Source organism: Beta vulgaris, chromosome 8 (assembly GCF_026745355.1).
Source record: "Beta vulgaris subsp. vulgaris cultivar EL10 chromosome 8, EL10.2, whole genome shotgun sequence".
Lineage (NCBI taxonomy): Eukaryota > Viridiplantae > Streptophyta > Magnoliopsida > Caryophyllales > Amaranthaceae > Beta > Beta vulgaris.
The window spans coordinates 5,272,983-5,291,718 of NC_079209.1; the positions used below are offsets into that span (position 1 = coordinate 5,272,983).

Here is an 18,736-nt window from a genome sequence, read left to right on the forward strand (position 1 = left end):
CCGTTTCTCTGTATTCATCTCTTGGTATATATAGGTTACAATATATGGAAACTATGCATACAAAGATAACATTACATATGGCAATATACTATATCCTATAGTTTCCTAACACTCCCCTCAAGTGGGGCATGGGATGGATCAAGAATGCCCAACTTGGACAGCAATACATCAAATTGTGTCTTGCCAAGAGCTTTCGTGATAATATCTGCAAGCTGAGTCGTGGTAGGAACATAAGAGGGAAGAATAAGACCATCATTGATGGCATCACGCACAAAGTGACAATCAACTTCAATGTGCTTTGTACGCTCATGAAAGACAGGATTCTTGGCAATGTGAACTGCAGACTGACTGTCACAAAACAAAGGAATGGCCTTTGGATGATGGACACCCAGGCTCAATAACAAAGCCTTCAACCACTTTAACTCACAAGTGATAGAAGCCATAGAACGATACTTTGCCTCAGCAGAGAGCGAGAGACAGTATGTTGTTTCTTGGTCTTCCAAGAGATAGGAGAATGACCCAAGTAAACAAGCCAACCTGACAAGGAGCGCGACGAGTAATGGGACAAGCTGCCCAATCAGAATCACACCAACCCTGTAAAGAGAGATCACTATCAGAGCGTAAAAGGATACCCTGGCCGGGAGTACCCTTCAAATAGCGAACCACACGCAAGGCCGCATCCCAATGCTCAACACGAGGCTCCTGCATAAACTGAGAAAGAACATGTACCGAATAGGCCAGATCCGGCCGAGTGACGGCCAAATAAATCAGGCGGCCCACAAGACGACGATAAGCTGCTGGATAAGATAACAAAGGACCAGAAGCGAGAGCAAGACGATGATTCTGCTCAATAGGAAAACCACTGGGCTTGGAGCCCAACAAACCAGCCTCAGAAATGATGTCAAAAGTGTACTTCCTTTGACAAAGGAAAATACCAGATGCACTGCGAGCAACCTCGATGCCAAGAAAATACTTCAAAGAACCCAAATCTTTCATTTTAAAACAATCACTCAAATAAGCTTTGAAAGAAGATAGCGCAGCGGAATCATTACCAGAAATAATAATGTCATCAACATACACCAGAACATTAATCTGAACAGAGTGCTGAGTGAAGGTAAAAAGAGAGTAATCAGAGTAAGACTGTAGAAAACCATACTCTTTCAAAGCAGTGACTAACTTGGCAAACCAACAACGAGGAGCCTGTTTCAAGCCATATAAAGATTTGCGCAACCGGCAAACAAGATTAGGATTGGAGCACTCGAACCCTGGAGGAAGTTTCATATACACCTCTTCTTCTAAATCACCATGAAGAAATGCATTATGAACATCCATCTGATGAAGCTCCCAATTCTTGGAAGCAGCAATAGCAAGGAAAGTACGAACAGTGGTCATCTTAGCAACAGTAGCAAAAGTTTCTGAATAATCAATACCTGCCTCCTGATGATTGCCTAAAACAACCAAGCGAGATTTGAGACGCTCAACATCACCATTAGACAAATATTTGGTGCGATACACCCACTGACTACCAAGAGCACGCTTCCCGGGAGGTAACTCCTCCAAGGTCCAGGTGCCATTATCCTCCAAAGCCTGAATCTCAGCCTGCATAGAAGCCTTCCACCCATCGGACCTCATAACCTCTTTAAAAGATTTCGGTTCAGTAGTAGAAACAACTGCTGCAACAAACTTCAAATAATTTGCAGAAAAATTTGTACAATTAATATAGTGAGCTATGGGGTAAGGAGTACCTGAGGAAGAAGACGGAGAGGCAGTAGAATGAGATGGACTTTCCGAAACAACGTTAGTAACAAAATCCTTGAGCAAAACGGAGGGATTTTTGGCCCTCAGACCACGGCCCAATGCAACCGGGGGCGTGGAAGATGAAGCAGGCCCAGCTGGCGGCCTAGACTCGCCTAACAGAGGATCAGCTAAGGAGGGCGCGGGTGATGAAGCGCTGGGTGGGTCAAGGCCCAGATACGGTGGACTGGGCGAGTCCAAAGCTAAAGGAGGGGAACAAGGGCGCTGGGCAGGAGAGATTTGAAGAGTTGGGCCTGACGATGTGGGCTGATGAGGAGGCATAGGAGAATTATTTAATGTAGGCTGGGCAGTGGAGGGAATATTTGTGGAGGTAGGTGATTTTGTGGAGGGAGATGGAGAAGGTGGAGGGGAAATATTGTGAGTTGTGGAATTAGAAGAAGATGAGGGAGAGTAGAGAGGAGTGTCATACACAAAATCGTCCGCAAAATCCGGATAAGTGGACTCATCAGAAAGAACCAAGGAAGGGTCAATATTAACATCCTCCGGAGACATAAAAGGAAATACATCCTCAAAGAATTTTACATCGCGGGAGACAAAAAACTCTTTTGTATCTAAATCAAACAATTTCCAACCCTTCTTACCAAAAGGATAACCCACAAACACACATTTGCGACTACGACTAGCAAACTTATCCCCTTTAGTCTTGTGATTATGAGCAAAACACAGACAACCAAAAGTGCGGATGGCATCATAGGCAGGAGAAAATCCAAAGAGAATATCAAAAGGAGATTTATTTTGCAAGAGAGGAGAGGGAGTACGATTAATCAAATGAGTAGCAGCTAATATGCTTTCCCCCCAAAAATAGATAGGAAGATGTGCTTGAAATCTCAAAGCACGACCTACATTCAAAATATGACGATGTTTTCTTTCTACCCTGCCATTTTGATGAGGAGTAGCAACACAAGAGGTTTGAAAAATAATCCCACAAGCAGAGAAATAATCAAGCAAACAATTGAATTCAGTACCATTGTCACTTTGAACGATTTTTATAGTTTGCGAGAATTGTCTATCAACCATGGCTATGAAATTCATGAACATGCTAAAAACCTCAGTTTTGTCCTCCATCAAATAAATCCAAACCGCCCGAGAAAAATCATCAACAATAGTTAAAAAATAACGAGCCCCACAGGAGGAAACATGTCTGTAGGGGCCCCACAAATCACAATGAATTTTCTCAAAAATCCGACTAGCCTTATTATCACTCATGGGAAATTTGTCTCTAGAATGTTTAGCACGAAAACAAATTTTACAAGCAGGATTCAAAGTACCCTGATGACCACAAAGAGGAGGAAGTAACTTCACCACTTTCTCCGAAGGATGACCCATACGACGATGCCATAAATCAAAATCTGTAGAAGCAGCATGCACAGAAACCAACGCCACATTGTCACCTCCGTTGAAGTAGTAAAGTCCATCCATTCTACGACCTGTTCCAATCAGCTCCCTCATGTGGTCCTGTATAGCACACATAGAATCATTAAATTGTACAAAACAATGCAAATCATTAGTCAGTAAACTACAACTGAACTGAGGAACTAAAAGCACATTGGTGAGAGTGATAGTATCAGATAATCTTACAGACCCCGTTTGAGTTGCAACAACAGTTTGCCCATTAGGAAGGCCAACAGAACAAGGTGAAATAGGAACCAAATCAAACATCAAAGAAATCTCACCAGTGACATGATGAGTGGCACCACTGTCAATGATCCACGAGGTGGAAGAAAACTTACCACTCAACCGGTCATCCGATAACTTTTGAGAACCAAAGAGCCCAGCAAGAGCTTTCCATTGATCAAGAGTGAACAAGGTAGAAGAAGCTACAGAGGATGACGATGACGAGGCAGCAGCACCCACCACGGCAGTGGCGTGGGCTTTGACTGAGCCACGGCCAGTGCTGGCAGGGGGCGCGAAGAGCTCATTCGGGCCTTGGATTCGAACCCATCCGGGTAACCCACTAATTCATAACACTTACTAACTTCATGTCCAGACCTTTTACAATGTGAACAAACCAATAAAGACCAACATTTGGAGGCCTCATGACCAACTTTATTGCAATGAGTACAAGTGGGACGATCAGTGGAACCACGGCCACGGCCCATAGGTGCGCGAACAGCAAACCCAAGCACCTCCGTGGGTTTATCATCGTGAGGCGATTTAACCGTACGTACCCTTTCTTCCTGAACCACAAGCTGATACGCACGATCCAAGGAGGGCAAAGGTTCAGTAGAAAGAATTTGGGTACGTAATCTGCCATAATAATCCGAATAGAGACCCATGAGAAAGTCATGGAGTTTTTGCGTTTCTCGGCGAGTTTCATGAAGTAAACCAGCATTACATTGAACACAACAAGAACATGTAATCAAAGGTTCATGCTTAGATAATTCTTCCCACAAAACATTTAACTTGCCATAATACGTTGAAACACTCATAGTTTTAAGTTGTTCACATCTAGCTATGGCTGATTTTATTTGATGAATACGGGGGCCATTAACGGTGGCCAAACGAGTCTTTAAGTGTTCCCATAATTTATGTGCAACACGAAACTTAGTTAACGTACCTTTGACTTCGGGATCTATCGTGTTCATGATCCAAGATACTACCATTGCATTAACTGTGAGCCAGTCGGTTTCGGTGTAGGGAGACATAGGCCCGGTGATAGAACCGTCAAGGAAGCCCACTTTGCGTCGAGCTTGAAGAGCCAGTAGAAGATCACCAGCCCAATCTTCATAATTATTAGTGCGAAGACGAGTTGGAGTGATGTAATCTCCAGGACGGTCGCCGGTGCCGAGAAAGAAAGGATGAGTTATATCATGTTTAAGATGTTGATGTGGAAGAGATTGCTCCGGTGGTGGTGTGGAATCACCAGCCATGGTAACCGGTTATGAGAGAGAGAATTTTTTTATTTTTTTATTTATTTTTTATTACGGCTCCGATACCATGTTGAGAATAATATTAGGGTTAAACTCCCGTTTCTCTGTATTCATCTCTTGGTATATATAGGTTACAATATATGGAAACTATGCATACAAAGATAACATTACATATGGCAATATATTATATCCTATAGTTTCCTAACAATATATCATTCAAATAAAACCATTTTCAATTAAATCGGAGAATTTATTTTTTGTATTGTTCACAAATTAAACTTGCTTTACACCATGTTTAACAAATATGCAAACATACAAACACACCAATGTATGTAGAATAAAGTTTAGGTAAGAAAAACTCTTACATAAGAAGTAAGAAACTGGAATAACAATAGATTTTAGTAAAATATAATATGTTGTAAGATATTACATGGTAATTATATTTGCTAAAAATATAATCCTTTTAGAATTGTCCACGTAATGGAAAAAACAATTATAATTTAGCTGAAATAGATTACATATTGGTTAAAAGGAATACTACAAAGAGCTCTCACGTTTTCATATAAGGATTTTTCTCACGGGAATATATATATATATTATATGTAAACAAAAGAAATTTTAAATGGTTTTCCCCATAAAAACTCTATTTTAATTGGTCCTTCCTCACAAAAAATCCTATAATAAAAGAAAAACTCTCAAACTTCAAATCATCTTGAATATTTCTCCAAGTGTTACTCTATGAAGTATAGAATGCTAGGTTCCATTAAAACTTTCTTTTTCTTTTTTGCTTCATGAGGTGTAATTAAGGGCTTCAATCAATAGGGATTCTCTTTTGTTGTTTAGGCAAAAATAAAAAAGATTACCTGTTCTTGAAGATGGGACCAAAACATGACACCATCATCATCAATAGTATGCCTGAAGGTACATTTTGCAAGCAATCTTCTTGTAAATGATCTCAATTTTTTTAGCTCTACCTCTGATTTAAACATAAGATTTGTTGCTCCATAAAGATTGTAAAGCGTGCTTGCAAACTTCTCATAGTTTTCTTCAATATGTTCAAGAGCATATTCATCACTAAGGAACCAACAAAACCTCCCTGCCCATTTCATCCCTCAAAGTATTAGCATGAAATTCAGCAATTATTCAGTGCATTAATCATTATAATTACATCAAGGAAAATAATAGGATGAAACTTACTTGCAGAAACTTTATACCCTCGCAACCGAAGAAGTTGAAAAGCTAAGGAGCTCTTGTGGATGTCTGCTGCTATTAAACTGTATCGATGTGATGGTTCTTGTGCATTATATTCCCTTATGAAAAACGTGAATCTTAGATGAGTCTATCTAACCATCAGTTTTACTTAATAATCATATTTGGAATTATATAGCCTATTACGCACACAAAAGACAAAAGTAAAAAATGACTAGCTAAAGATAAGTATGAATTACCTGTAGATGTGTTCTAACATGTCATCAACCTGATTAGCAAAATGTTTCGACAACCCTGATCTTTGCAGTTGATTGACCATATACACGTTCATGTCATCCCAATGTATAGGATACAATGATGGAACTACTCAACAAAACAAATCATCTCAAAGTTAATCAATTAAAATCTTTTTTCCCATAGTTTATATATCACTTTATGTCTTTATCTAATTACTTGTTGCTATTTCTATGGACCATCTTTTTTTTCTTTATGATTTTAAAACGCAATATGTAAAACTATTAAGAGAATATGGAATACAAGCGGTATAAAGAGTGCAAGATAAGAAGAATTGAGCTCATATTATTATCTTGAAATCTTATTGAAGAAAACATTTTTTTCCCGAAATTTCTCCCATTATTTTCCTCCTTTTCCCATCCTTTAATCATCATCCCACCTTTCTTCTCTTTTCCTCAATCTTCATTTTTCCCAAAGCTTCAAGAGTCTCAATTCTTCATCTTCTGTCTGTGTGTGCCTCATAAAGGGGAAATAATTGTTGCACAGCAGGATTGGGTTGTGAGCGTTCAATTAAAGGTAAGTTTAAAGTATCTTTTTATATGGAATTCTCCTTTTCGCAAATTAGGGTTTTTTTACCATTATGTAAATGGTTACGATTGTTGTATATTGTTGCAGGGATAATGACTCCAATCACTGAGATGAGATATCATTGTGGAAAAATGAAGATTGAGGATAAGAGAAGAAAGGTAATATGAAGATTAAAGGGGGGAAAAGGAGGGAAATGGAAGAAATTTTGGGTTTAATGAAATTATGTGAGGGCACGTGATTCATTAAGTGAAGTCAACACTGGAAATGTGGTCAAGGTTGTTTTTTGAAAAAAAAAATCATTAAGGTTTGAAGTTAGTCCAAAAAAATTTCAAAACGTATCTTTCGCAAATCTTGTATTCAAAAGGTTGTCTCGAACAAAAAACTCATAAAATTATAAGGGGAACACTATAGCTCCCTTTCCCTTATATAATAGAGATCAAACTCCTAATTTACAGATATTTTACTTTACAATATTTTCTATATATTTGTTAATTATAAAATTTTATAAAAGGTAATAGAATTTGACCTAAAAACATTACTGCAACGATATTTTCTTTATATTCGTTAATTGTAACAAAAAAATTGTTATCAAAATAATAAAATTGCACGATGTTAATTGGAAATTTACTATGCCTTTGTAAGTGATATAATATTATCAAAGGATTTTCCATTACATAATATCAAAGGTTCTACATCTATTATTAAATGACCCTAATACTCTGTTGTGCATGTACATGTTATGTTTTATGCACATGTTATGTTTTGATGATGAAAATTAATATAATATGTTATAGCATGAAAGTATGTAACAGTTGCAACAGATGCATGAAGAAAGAAATTTATAAACGAAGACTTTGAAGAAAAGAAGAATCAAGAATGAAGTTCAGTTTATAATTTCTTAGAATGTAACTTTAGATTAAAATGTAATAGCTAGTAATATGCAATGTGCTCAATATAGAAATATAAAGTTAATATAATTATTATCTTCTTTGAGTTAAGAAGTAAATAATTATATTAAAATTATATTTCTATATAAAAAGGAAATAATTTTCAAAATCAGAAATCAAAAGGGATTAGGAAAACAAGTTTTTAAAGAAAAAGATTTTTAAAAATTGCGTGTATAAAAGATTTTAATAAAACAAGTTTTATAAAAGATTTTGATAAAACGTGTATTGAAAAGATTTTGATAAAACAAGTTTTGATAAAAGATTTTATAAACGTGTTTTTATATAAAACGATTTTTGAAAAAGATTTTGATAAAAATCGTTTTGAATAAAAACGTGTTTTAATAAAAAGATTTTTATAAAACTGAGTTTTTTAAAACATGTTTTCTGATTTTCTAAAAAGGATTTGGAAAAATATTTTTAGATATAAACAGACTTTGAGTTGAAAAAGAAAATCTAGATGGAAAACTTATCTTTGTTTGTTTAAAAGATAAAGATAGAAAAAGATAAAGTTTATCCCTTAAATCAAGGATTAAAAGATAAAGATATTTTTAAGTGATTTTCGTCCTAAACAAGTCTTATAAAAGGGAATCAGAATTCACTTTTAAATCTCACGTTTTCAGAGAGAAAAAATCGAGTCTAATTAAAAAGCTGAAAACTATTTCCTTGGCACTGAGCATAGCACTGAGCGTTAGGTTTAAGTTACTATTTCATAATTGTAATTGTCCTCTATTTGCTTGACTAAGAAGCACATCTTTGAGGATCGTTCTTTTTGTAACTTTTACATTATAGAGAGTGTCAACACTTAGAGTTAAGTGTTGGGAGTCATTACTAGGGTTAGTAGTGAGGGGAATCGTATTGTATCAAGAGTTTGATATTTAGGATTCAAAGAAATAAAAGAGTTTTTGTTTCTTGTGGACGTAGATCTCAGAGGTGAGATTGAACCACGTTATATCTTGTGTCAAATCTAATATCTTTTAAGTTTATTATTCGCAAAAACGCAAATTAGAATTTTCGAGTGTTCAGCTCAGAGCCTGGCACTGAGCTGTGAAAGGATTTTTGCGAAAATCGATTAGATTTCACCACTCAATTCAACCCCCCCCCCTTCTTGAGTGTTCCCTTAGGTTCCAACAAGTGGTATCAGAGCAGGCTATTCTCGTAAGACTCACATCTAGAGAATAGAAATCATGAACACACAAGACGACTTTCGCGACAAGTATTCCAAGTGTCCAATTTTCAACGGGAAAGATTATGGATGGTGGAAGACAGGATGAGGATATACATTCAAGGTTCTGACTTTCAATGCTGGAGAATCATAAAGACTGGACCTCTTCCTATTCAAAACAAAGATGATGAAGGTAACCTGTTGACAAAGGGAAGAGGAGTACAATTCTGTTGACTATGGAAAGGCAGAAAAGAATTTCAAAGCTATGAGTATTCTCCAATCTGGAATTGGACCTGATGAATATTCAAGAATCTCTGCGTGCACCACTGCAAAGGAAATTTGGGACACATTGGAATTGGCCATGAAGGTACAAACGAGGTAAAACATCTAGGATAGATTTACTAGTCCAACAATATGAACTGTTCACAATGATAAGGATGAATCTATTAAAGATATGTTTACCAGATTTACACTAATAACTAATGAACTAAGATCTTTAGGAAAAATCTATTCTTCTGAAGATTTAGTTAGAAAAGTGTTAAGAAGTTTGACTAATAAATGGCTTCCAAAATAACTGCTATTCAAGAGGCTAAGGATTTATCAAAACTCTCACTAGAACAACTCATTGGTTCCTTAATGACTCACGAACTTGTTTTAGACTCTAAATCAAGTGAACCAAAGAATAAAGGGTTGGCCTTAAAAACTGAAGTAGAAACGATGATAGTGATAGTGATGAAGAACTAGCTTTTCTAACTAGGAAATTTCAAAACTTTCTGAAAAAGAATAGGAATAACAACTTCAGGAGAGGTGGAAACTCCAAAGGTAAAGGCACTACTTTTAACCCTAAGAAAAGTGCTACTAACTCTGGTTGTTTCAAGTGTGGTGAGTATGATCACAGGATTAAAGAATGCCCTCTGTGGGATGAAGAAAAGCCTAGAGAAAAACGAGAGCAGTCTAAGAAGGAGTACAAGAAAGCCATGATCGCAGCAGTCTGGGGAGACTCGGATTCTGACGAAGATCAGTGCCACGCTCAGAGCCACGAAGAAATTATGTCTGAATGCTGTACAGACCACTCTGAAGACGGCACTGAGCCATGACGACTCACATCTATGCTTGATGGCTAAAAGTTCGAACCCTCTTGAAGAGGAAGAAGACAGTGAGGTAAGTCTAACTTCTTTAAAACCTTCAATTCATCTTCTTTCCAAAAGTAAGCTTGTCATATTGCTTGAAAACGTAATTGATGATTGTCAAAACATGAATGATAATTTTGATAACATGAAAAAGGAAATAAAAAATTTGACCAGGCTAAAAATTGGATTAGAAACAGAATATAAGGAATTGCTGAAAGAAAAAAAACTCTAATAAAAAGGATTGACGAGAAAGACTTAGAGATAAACACACTAAAAAAGAAAAGACTCTAGTTGATAATCTCGTAAACAACTCAGTGCCAGTCACTGAGTTCCAAGCTGAAAAGTCTAGTCTTGAGGAACAAATTGAAAATTTAAATCACGAGTTGAATGAACTTAAAAATTCAAGACAACAATCTGAAATTGTCCCACTTACGCTACCTAGTGATGAGAAAATAAAAGAAGAACTGGATAAGGTTAAAAAGGACTTAGAGATTTCCCGAAAAAGAAGTAGTGATTTGAACACCTCAGTTGAATATTTGGAATCACAACTTTCTATTGCTCGAAAGATGCACGAAAAATGGACCAATGGGAAGAATGCTCTAAATTACCTAACTTGCACCACAAACAACACGAACAAAACAGGATTAGGATATTCTGACCAGCGACTCAGTGCCAGGCTCAGTGCCAGACCCTTCGAAAGAGACTTTCGAAAAAGAAAATATGTTGGCCTTCCTGAATATCTTATTTGCAATTTTTGTGGAAATAATGGACACCTAATTGAGGACTGTAACAAAAAGAAAAATCGAATTGCAAAGAACATTAAACATGTCACTCAAATCTGGGTTAGAAAAGACATTCTAGATGCTCAACGTAAGAAAAAGGGACCCAAACAAGTATGGGTTCCTAAAACTAACAAGTGATTCTTGTGCAGGTAAACGTGAGAGGAAGCAACCTATGGTATCTCGACAGTGGTTGCTCAAGACATATGACTGGTGACAAAACACAATTCCTCTCACTAGTAGCCCACAATGGAGGGTGTGTTACATTTGGCGACAACAAAAAGGGAGAGATCATTGGAATAGGCAATGTCGGCAAGTCTCTAACACACTCCATCGAGAATGTTATGTTGGTAAATGGACTGAAACACAACTTGTTAAGTATATCACAACTGTGTGATAAAGGTAATGTTGTTGAATTTCAGGCAAATTTGTGCCAAATCTTGAATATGAAAACTAGGGAAGTAATTTTGGAAGGTAAAAGATTAAACAATGTCTATATAATCTGTCTAGATACCTTACCTAATGAGAAAATTTCATGCATGAGTGCCCTACAAGATAATCCACTACTTTGGCATAAAAGACTTGGACATGTTAGCTCTAGACTGCTTAACAAATTGAGAAAAATGGATTTAGTAGATGGTTTACCATCCATAAACTTTGATTGGGAAACAATTTGTAATGCATGTGCTAGATGCAAACATGTTCGATCATCTTTTAAGTCAAAGACATTTGTTAGCACCTCTAAACCCTTGGAACTAATTCACATGGATCTTTGTGGCCCAATGCGTGTAAGGAGTAGAGGTGGTAGCAAATATGTGTTGGTACTTGTTGATGATTTCTCTAGATTTGTTTGGACATTATTCATTGGTGGGAAAGATGAAACATTTGATGTTTTTCTTGTTCATATTCGAAAAGTTCAAAATCAAACAAATTGTAAATTGCTGTCTGTCCGTACTGATCATGGCACTGAGTTTGAAAATACAGATTTCGAAAAATTCTGCAATGACAATGGAATTGATCATAATTTCTCTGCACCAAGAACACCACAACAGAATGGAGTTGTAGAAAGGATGAATCGTACTTTAGAAGACATGTCTCGAACCATGCTTCTACAAAGTGGCTTACCTAGAATTTTTGGGCGAGGCAGTAAGTACTGCATGCTATATATATAACAGAACTAAAGTACGATCCATCTTGAATAAAACTCCATATGAACTATCAAAGGTAGGAAACCAAATATCTCTCACTTAAGATGTTTTGGATGTACTTGTTATGTTCACAACAATGGCAAGGATAATTTGGGTAAGTTTGATCCAAGAAGTGATGAAGCAGTGTTCATTGGTTACTCTCCTCATAGCAAAGCATATAAAGTATACAACAAAAGAACAATGCGTATGGAGGAGAGTGTCCATGTCATATTTGATGAATCTGATAAAAGCTTACAAGATGTGCAGGTAGATGATGACGAAGACTTCTCTATTGGACTGATTAGAGAGTCACGAGACAAACAGCATGATGAGAATCAACCTGAAACAAGTTCTGAGGCTCAGAGCATGGCACAGTCTGAAGAACAAATCAACAACTGCGACGAGAATGAAAAAGATGCAGAAGAGAACTGAAACTGTCGAAGAAGAAGTGTCGGCAGAACCAACAGAAGCTGAAGAAAGCGAAAACAACAGTGAACGCTCAGAGCATGGCACTGAGCCACAGAACGAAATTTTCACTCCGAAGAAGTGGAAACACCAAGGATCACATCCTACTGACCTAATACTCACAGACATATCAAAGGGAGTCCAAACTCGTTCATCTCTTCATAATTTTGTGATTTCAATGCTTTTATATCTGAAATTGAACCATCTAATTATAAAATTGCATTGACTGACCCTGATTGGATTTTGGCTATGCAGGATGAGTTAAATCAATTCAAAAGAAAGAAGTTTGGCATCTAGAACCTCGTCCCACTCATCAACACAGTAATTGGAACAAAATGGGTTTTTAGAAACAAACTGGATGATAGTGGGATGATTGTTCGAAATAAAGCCAGACTAGTGTGCCAAGGCTTTAACCAACAAGAGGGAATTGATTATGATGAGACCTTTGCCCCTGTAGCCCGTTTAGAAGCTATTCGAATTTTGATATCCTTTGCAGCTTTTAAAAATTAAACTTTTTCAAATGGATGTCAAAACTGCATTCTTAAACGGGTACTTAAAAGAAACAGTGTATGTTGAACAACCTCCTGGCTTTATTGATCAAAATTTTCCTAAACATGTTTATAAACTAGATAAGGCCTTTATGGTTTAAAGCAAGCTCCTAGAGCTTGGTATGAACGCCTATCTATCTTTTTAATGGAAAATGGCTTTAAACGAGGTTCAGTAGATAGGACATTGTTTCTGAAAAGTAAGGGGGAAGAATTGCTAGTTGTTCAAATTTATGTTGATGATATTATTTTTGGAGCAACTACAGAATTATTATGTCATTATTTTGCTGAACTAATGAAGAGTGAATTTGAAATGTCTATGATGGGAGAATTAAGTTTCTTCCTAGGTTTACAAATCAAGCAACTGGATAATGGCATCATGATACATCAACAGAAATATGTGAAGGAACTATTGAAGAAGTATGGTATGGAAGATTCAAAGACTTATCCTACACCTGTACCTACTGCACTTAATTAGATCTGGACGAAAATGGTAAGAAAGTAGATGAAACAATCTACCGAGGTATGATAGGTTCTCTTCTTTATTTAACTTCCAGTCGACCAGATATTCTTCACAGTGTATGTCTCTGCGCCAGATTTCAATCATGTCCAAAGGAGTCTCACTTCAAAGCTGTCAAACGAATCCTTAGATACTTAAGAGGCACTACTAACTTATATCTATGGTATCCTAAAGGAGGCAACTTTGACTTGATTGGTTTTTCTGACGCAGATTATGCAGGATTTTTGTAGATAGAAAAAGTACCTCTGGAACAGCCACCTTCTTAGGTCCTTGCTTAATCTCATGGGCTTCCAAAAAGCAAAATTCCGTGGCTCTTTCCACTGCAGAAGCTGAATATGTTGCAGCCGCATCTTGTTGTGCACAGGTATTATGGGTAAGACAACAACTTAGAGATTTTGGTGTTTTATTGATAATGTGCCCATTATGTGTGATAATACAAGTGCCATAAACATCTCTAAAAATCCTGTTCAGCATTCACGTACAAAGCATATAGAAATAAGATATCATTTTTTACGTGATCATGTAGAAAAAGGTAACATAGCCCTTGAATTTATTTGTACTGAAGACCAAATAGCTGATATTTTCACTAAACCACTTGCTCGTGAAAGATTTGAAAAGTTAGATTAGCCTTGGGATTGATTTCTAGTGCCTAGTTGATTTATGTGCTTATTTGATCCCTTTGCAAACTTAAGAGTTCAAAAGATTATACCTACACTAAGTCAGATGTTTGATTTAATTCAAGACTCCTGAAAAGGCTATTGATGTTGTCCTGATAACTGACACCTAAGTTGCTTTAGAAAAGTTCCATGAAAAATTCCAACACAAGTATCACAAATTTCGAAAATTTCCATTGATGTTGCTTTGATAAAACCATAAAACTAATTTCAAAAACTTTGTTTTACAACCTTTTCGAAAAAAAAATTATGCAAGGCCTTCAAAACATAACATAAGTGGACTATCACCTACCCTCATAAACACAATCCACCTAACCCTAAACACTTCCCAATACCCGCTCTTTTTTTTTACACAAACAAAACCTACTCCTTTCACCTTCCTTTTCCCATAAACCGGTTCCTCTCAAAACAAAACCCTACCCAACCTTTTCCCTTTTCTCTCTCCAATGGGTCGAAAAATGGTGGCTAGGCGGCGCTCTCTCCGTAAAAACGCTCCTCCCCCTACTCCCTCACCGACCCCCACACCACCGTCTTCTCCTCCGCGAAATCCGACACCCCCGCCATCACCACCGCACCTGTCTCCTCCTCCTACTCAGCCTCCACCGTCCCAACCACCTCCAAAGTCCACAAAAAATCCACAACCCTCGCCCTCTGGTCGTCGTCCTACCACTCGCCAAAAAGCTGCACCAAAATCCTCCAACCGCAAACGCAAAACTTCCGCTGCCACTGCATCCCCGGCGTTTTAACCCTCATCTTCAACGCATCGAAATCCGGTCACAAACACCGGCGCAAAGGTTGGTCTAATTTACTTTCCTTTACTGATGCTGTTTATGAAAAGGAAGTTAAAGAATTTTATCAGACTTTGAAAATTTCACATGTGCTTGAATTAAAGGCCCAAGTAAATGGAAAATGGATTCATATGGGTGTTGATAGACTAGCCGAAATTCTTGGGGTTCCTGATGTTGGATTTTCTGAGTATAAAACACAATCTTGGCCGTTTATTTATGGGGTTGATAATGCTGAAATTAGCCGCACCATTTCTGACCATCCTCTTCCACATGCTCAGATCTTTCCTACCTCCTATCTCTCGGCCAAAAATAAACTACTTCGTAGTTTGATAACTAAAACCATTTTGCCTAGGGTCGAAAGTCGTGGTGAGGTCTTGATTATGGACCAAATTCTGTTGTGGTTGTTGCTTCATGGTCATCCAATTAACCTGCCCATCCTTATGATGCTACACATGCAACATGTTTCTCAGTCTCCTCATTTTTATCCGTATGGTTTGTGGTTGACTCGGTTTTTCCGCGAGTTTGATGTGCTTTTACCTACTTCTGTTGGGGTTACTGTCAAAGATGTTATGAGTGATGGGGTTTTGAGCCGAATGGAATTATGTGTTCTAAAGGAAGAGTTGTTGAAGAAAGACTTTCTGGGTTTTCAACCAAGGGAGGCTGTGCAGGATGCTTGAAAATGATGGAGGATATGAGAGTAATGAAGGCTCAGATGCAGCAGCTCTTGGCTAGACAACGGGCCAGTGATACTCTAGCTGCCCAACGTCACCGTCAACTTATGTCCAAACCTTGATTACCATCTTTTTCTCCTAGTTCCACTTTAAACTTATGATGATGGCTTGTAGTTTTTTGTTAAACTTGTCGTTTTGTTAAACTGTTTTGGTACTTTTGGATGTTTTCTTTGGAACTTTCTGTTGATTGTGAATTGGTGTTGGTTGTAGCACCAGCATCCCTAGCCCACTTGGTTGAGCTATTGGATTATTTTGGATCTATTCTGCCTATATGTGTGTTTTTTTTTGTCTTTTTGATGCTTTTTGAGAATGACAAAAGGGGGAAAAGAAAGCATATAATATTGACTAGAATCTTGATGATATCCTAGGTTAGATAATGTGAATAAAATATAAATGAGCATGTAGGGACAAGTGAATGATTGAATGCTATATTAATCTAAGGTACGGATAGATTCTAAAAGGGTAAATAATCTAAACATGCATTGTTTGAGGGGGAACAAAAGTCAATATGCATACTTTAAGGGGAACAAATGTTTATTTAACAATATTATATTCATGAGTTTGTCATCATCAAAAAGGGGGGATTTGTTGTGCATGTACATGTTATGTTTTATGCACATGTTATGTTTTGATGATGAAAATTAATATAATATGTTATAGCATGAAAGTATGTAACAGTTGCAACAGATGCATGAAGAAAGAAATTTATAAACGAAGACTTTGAAGAAAAGAAGAATCAAGAATGAAGTTCAAGTTTATAATTTCTTAGAATGGTAACTTTAGATTAAAATGTAATAAGCTCAGTAATATGCAATGTGCTCAATATAGAAATATAAAGTTAATATAATTATTATCTTCTTTGAGTTAAGATAGTAAATAATTATATTAAAATTATATTTCTATATAAAAAGGAAATCAGTTTTCAAAATCATAAATCAAAAGGGATTAGGAAAACAAGTTTTTAAAGAAAAAGATTTTCTAAAAAATTGCGTGTATAAAAGATTTTAATAAAAACAAGTTTTATAAAAGATTTTGATAAAAAGTGTATTGAAAAGATTTTGATAAAAACAAGTTTTGATAAAAGATTTTATAAACCGTGTTTTTATATAAAACGATTTTTTGAAAAAGATTTTGATAAAAAATCGTTTTGAATAAAAACCGTGTTTTTAATAAAAAGATTTTTATTAAACTGAGTTTTGTTAAAACATGTTTTCTGATTTTCAAAAAAGGATTTGGAAAAATAATTTTTAGATATAAACAGACTTTGAGTTGAAAAAGAAAATCTAGATGGAAAACTTATCTTTGTTTGTTTAAAAGATAAAGATAGAAAAAGATAAAGTTTATCCCTTAAATCGAGGATTAAAAGATAAAGATATTTTTAAGTGATTTTCGTCCTAAACAAGTCTTATAAAAGGGAATTAGAATTCACTTTTAAATCTCACGTTTTCAGAGAGATAAATCGAGTCTAATTAAAAAGCTGAAAACTATTTCCTTGGCACTGAGCATAGCACTGAGCGGTTAGGTTTAAGTTATATTTCATAATTGTAATTGTCCTCTATTTGCTTGACTAAGAAGCACATCTTTGAGGATCGTTCTTTTCTGTAACTTTTACATTATAGAGAGTGTCAACACTTAGAGTTAAGTGTTGGAGAGTCATTACTAGGGTTAGTAGTGAGGGGAATCATATTGTATCAAGAGTTTGATATTCTAGGATTCAAAGAAATAAAAGAGTTTTTGTTTCTTGTGGACGTAGATCTCAGAGGTGAGATTGAACCACGTTATATATTGTGTCAAATCTAATATCTTTTAAGTTTGTTATTCGCAAAAACGCAAATTAGTAATTTTTCGAGTGTTCAGCTCAGAGCCTGGCACTGAGCTGTGAAAGGATTTTTGCGAAAATCGATTAGATTTCACCACTCAATTCAACCCCCCCTTCTTGAGTATTCCCTTAGGTTCCAACATACTCCTATCTTTTTGTATGACTAAAAATCTAAATTCCTTTACCTTCGCCATTACCACTCCGTAAGAGGTGACATAAGTAGGACAACGACTGCATATTTTGCGTCGCCAAAAATGCGGCAGCGGTGGCCGAGGGCGATCTGAACAAGGAACCATCACCACTCAAATTACTGAGTATAGTTTCATGGTTAACTGTAAAATTCAGAGGCAATACTTCCAAATATGATAGCAGTGGAGGAAAACGATACTGGTCCACCAATTTTTCCCTGATAATAAAATTGAACTTCGGATTAAATATCTTACAACAATAATAAATTGCTAGCTTTTCATGTACGTACGACTTAGAACCAGTACTATGATGCATGCACACACAATACGTACACCAAATTAACATCAACAAGGAAACATACGGATTCAAAATGTTGAAACTAACATGTGCGGTATTATTTGATTTTAGTAACTTGATTTGAATTGAAATTACAAAGTATAAAACAATCTGATAATTGACAAGACCTAATCAAGATCGATCCTCCCTCGAGGAAAGGTTGCCTTAAAAAGTATAAACTAAAATTTTTAGTATTTCATTTTTGTTATTATTTCTCAAAAATTATTTTTATTCTATTTTTTTTTTTGGCAACTAGTACAGTATAACAACCTCATGGCCCTTTCCTTGCTACGATAGCTAAGTCATGAACCTGCTGCACTTGGTTTCTACTATCTTTAGACACCTGGCAGGTGTCAAAACTATTACACTACTTGTTTATATCTTCAAGATTACTCTCAATATCTACCAGCGTTATTGCGTGAACGAGTTTGGCAGAGTCTGACACAATCTTCACTCCATTTATTCGCCTCTTCTTTGCTTCGAGTTATCCTTTGAGCATCGTATATGCTTCATCTTGAGGTGCCGACGCTGCCATTACTCGCTCACTTCCCTCAAACGTCACCTTACCTCCCCTAGTAGCTCTTCATCCTATCTCTGATGCATTGCGTCTCTGATGCTTGTAGACCAAGTCATGAGCCGGGTTGTTAACTTCGTGCTTCTTGTTTTGATTGTTGTCTCTGAGCCGTTCCTCAGACAATGTTCTTTATACCTCATGGAAGACTCTCATAGGACTTGCTCAGGCTCACCT

General features: G+C 36.5%; 1 protein-coding gene across 1 annotated transcript in view; it reads right to left on the bottom strand.

Moving 5' to 3' along the window:
• The window catches only part of LOC104900853 (S-linalool synthase-like), a 29,331-nt gene extending 11,488 nt beyond the window's left edge, over positions 1-17,843 (bottom strand). The window contains exons 1-4 of the mRNA XM_010688381.3: positions 17,649-17,843; positions 6,134-6,257; positions 5,883-5,995; positions 5,549-5,781 (exon numbers count right to left, since the gene is read on the bottom strand). Coding sequence (XP_010686683.3) covers positions 5,549-5,781; positions 5,883-5,995; positions 6,134-6,257; positions 17,649-17,700 — 522 coding nt within the window. The 5' untranslated portion in view covers positions 17,701-17,843. The remainder of the gene's footprint in view (positions 1-5,548; positions 5,782-5,882; positions 5,996-6,133; positions 6,258-17,648) is intronic.
• Positions 17,844-18,736: the final 893 nt, after the last annotated feature.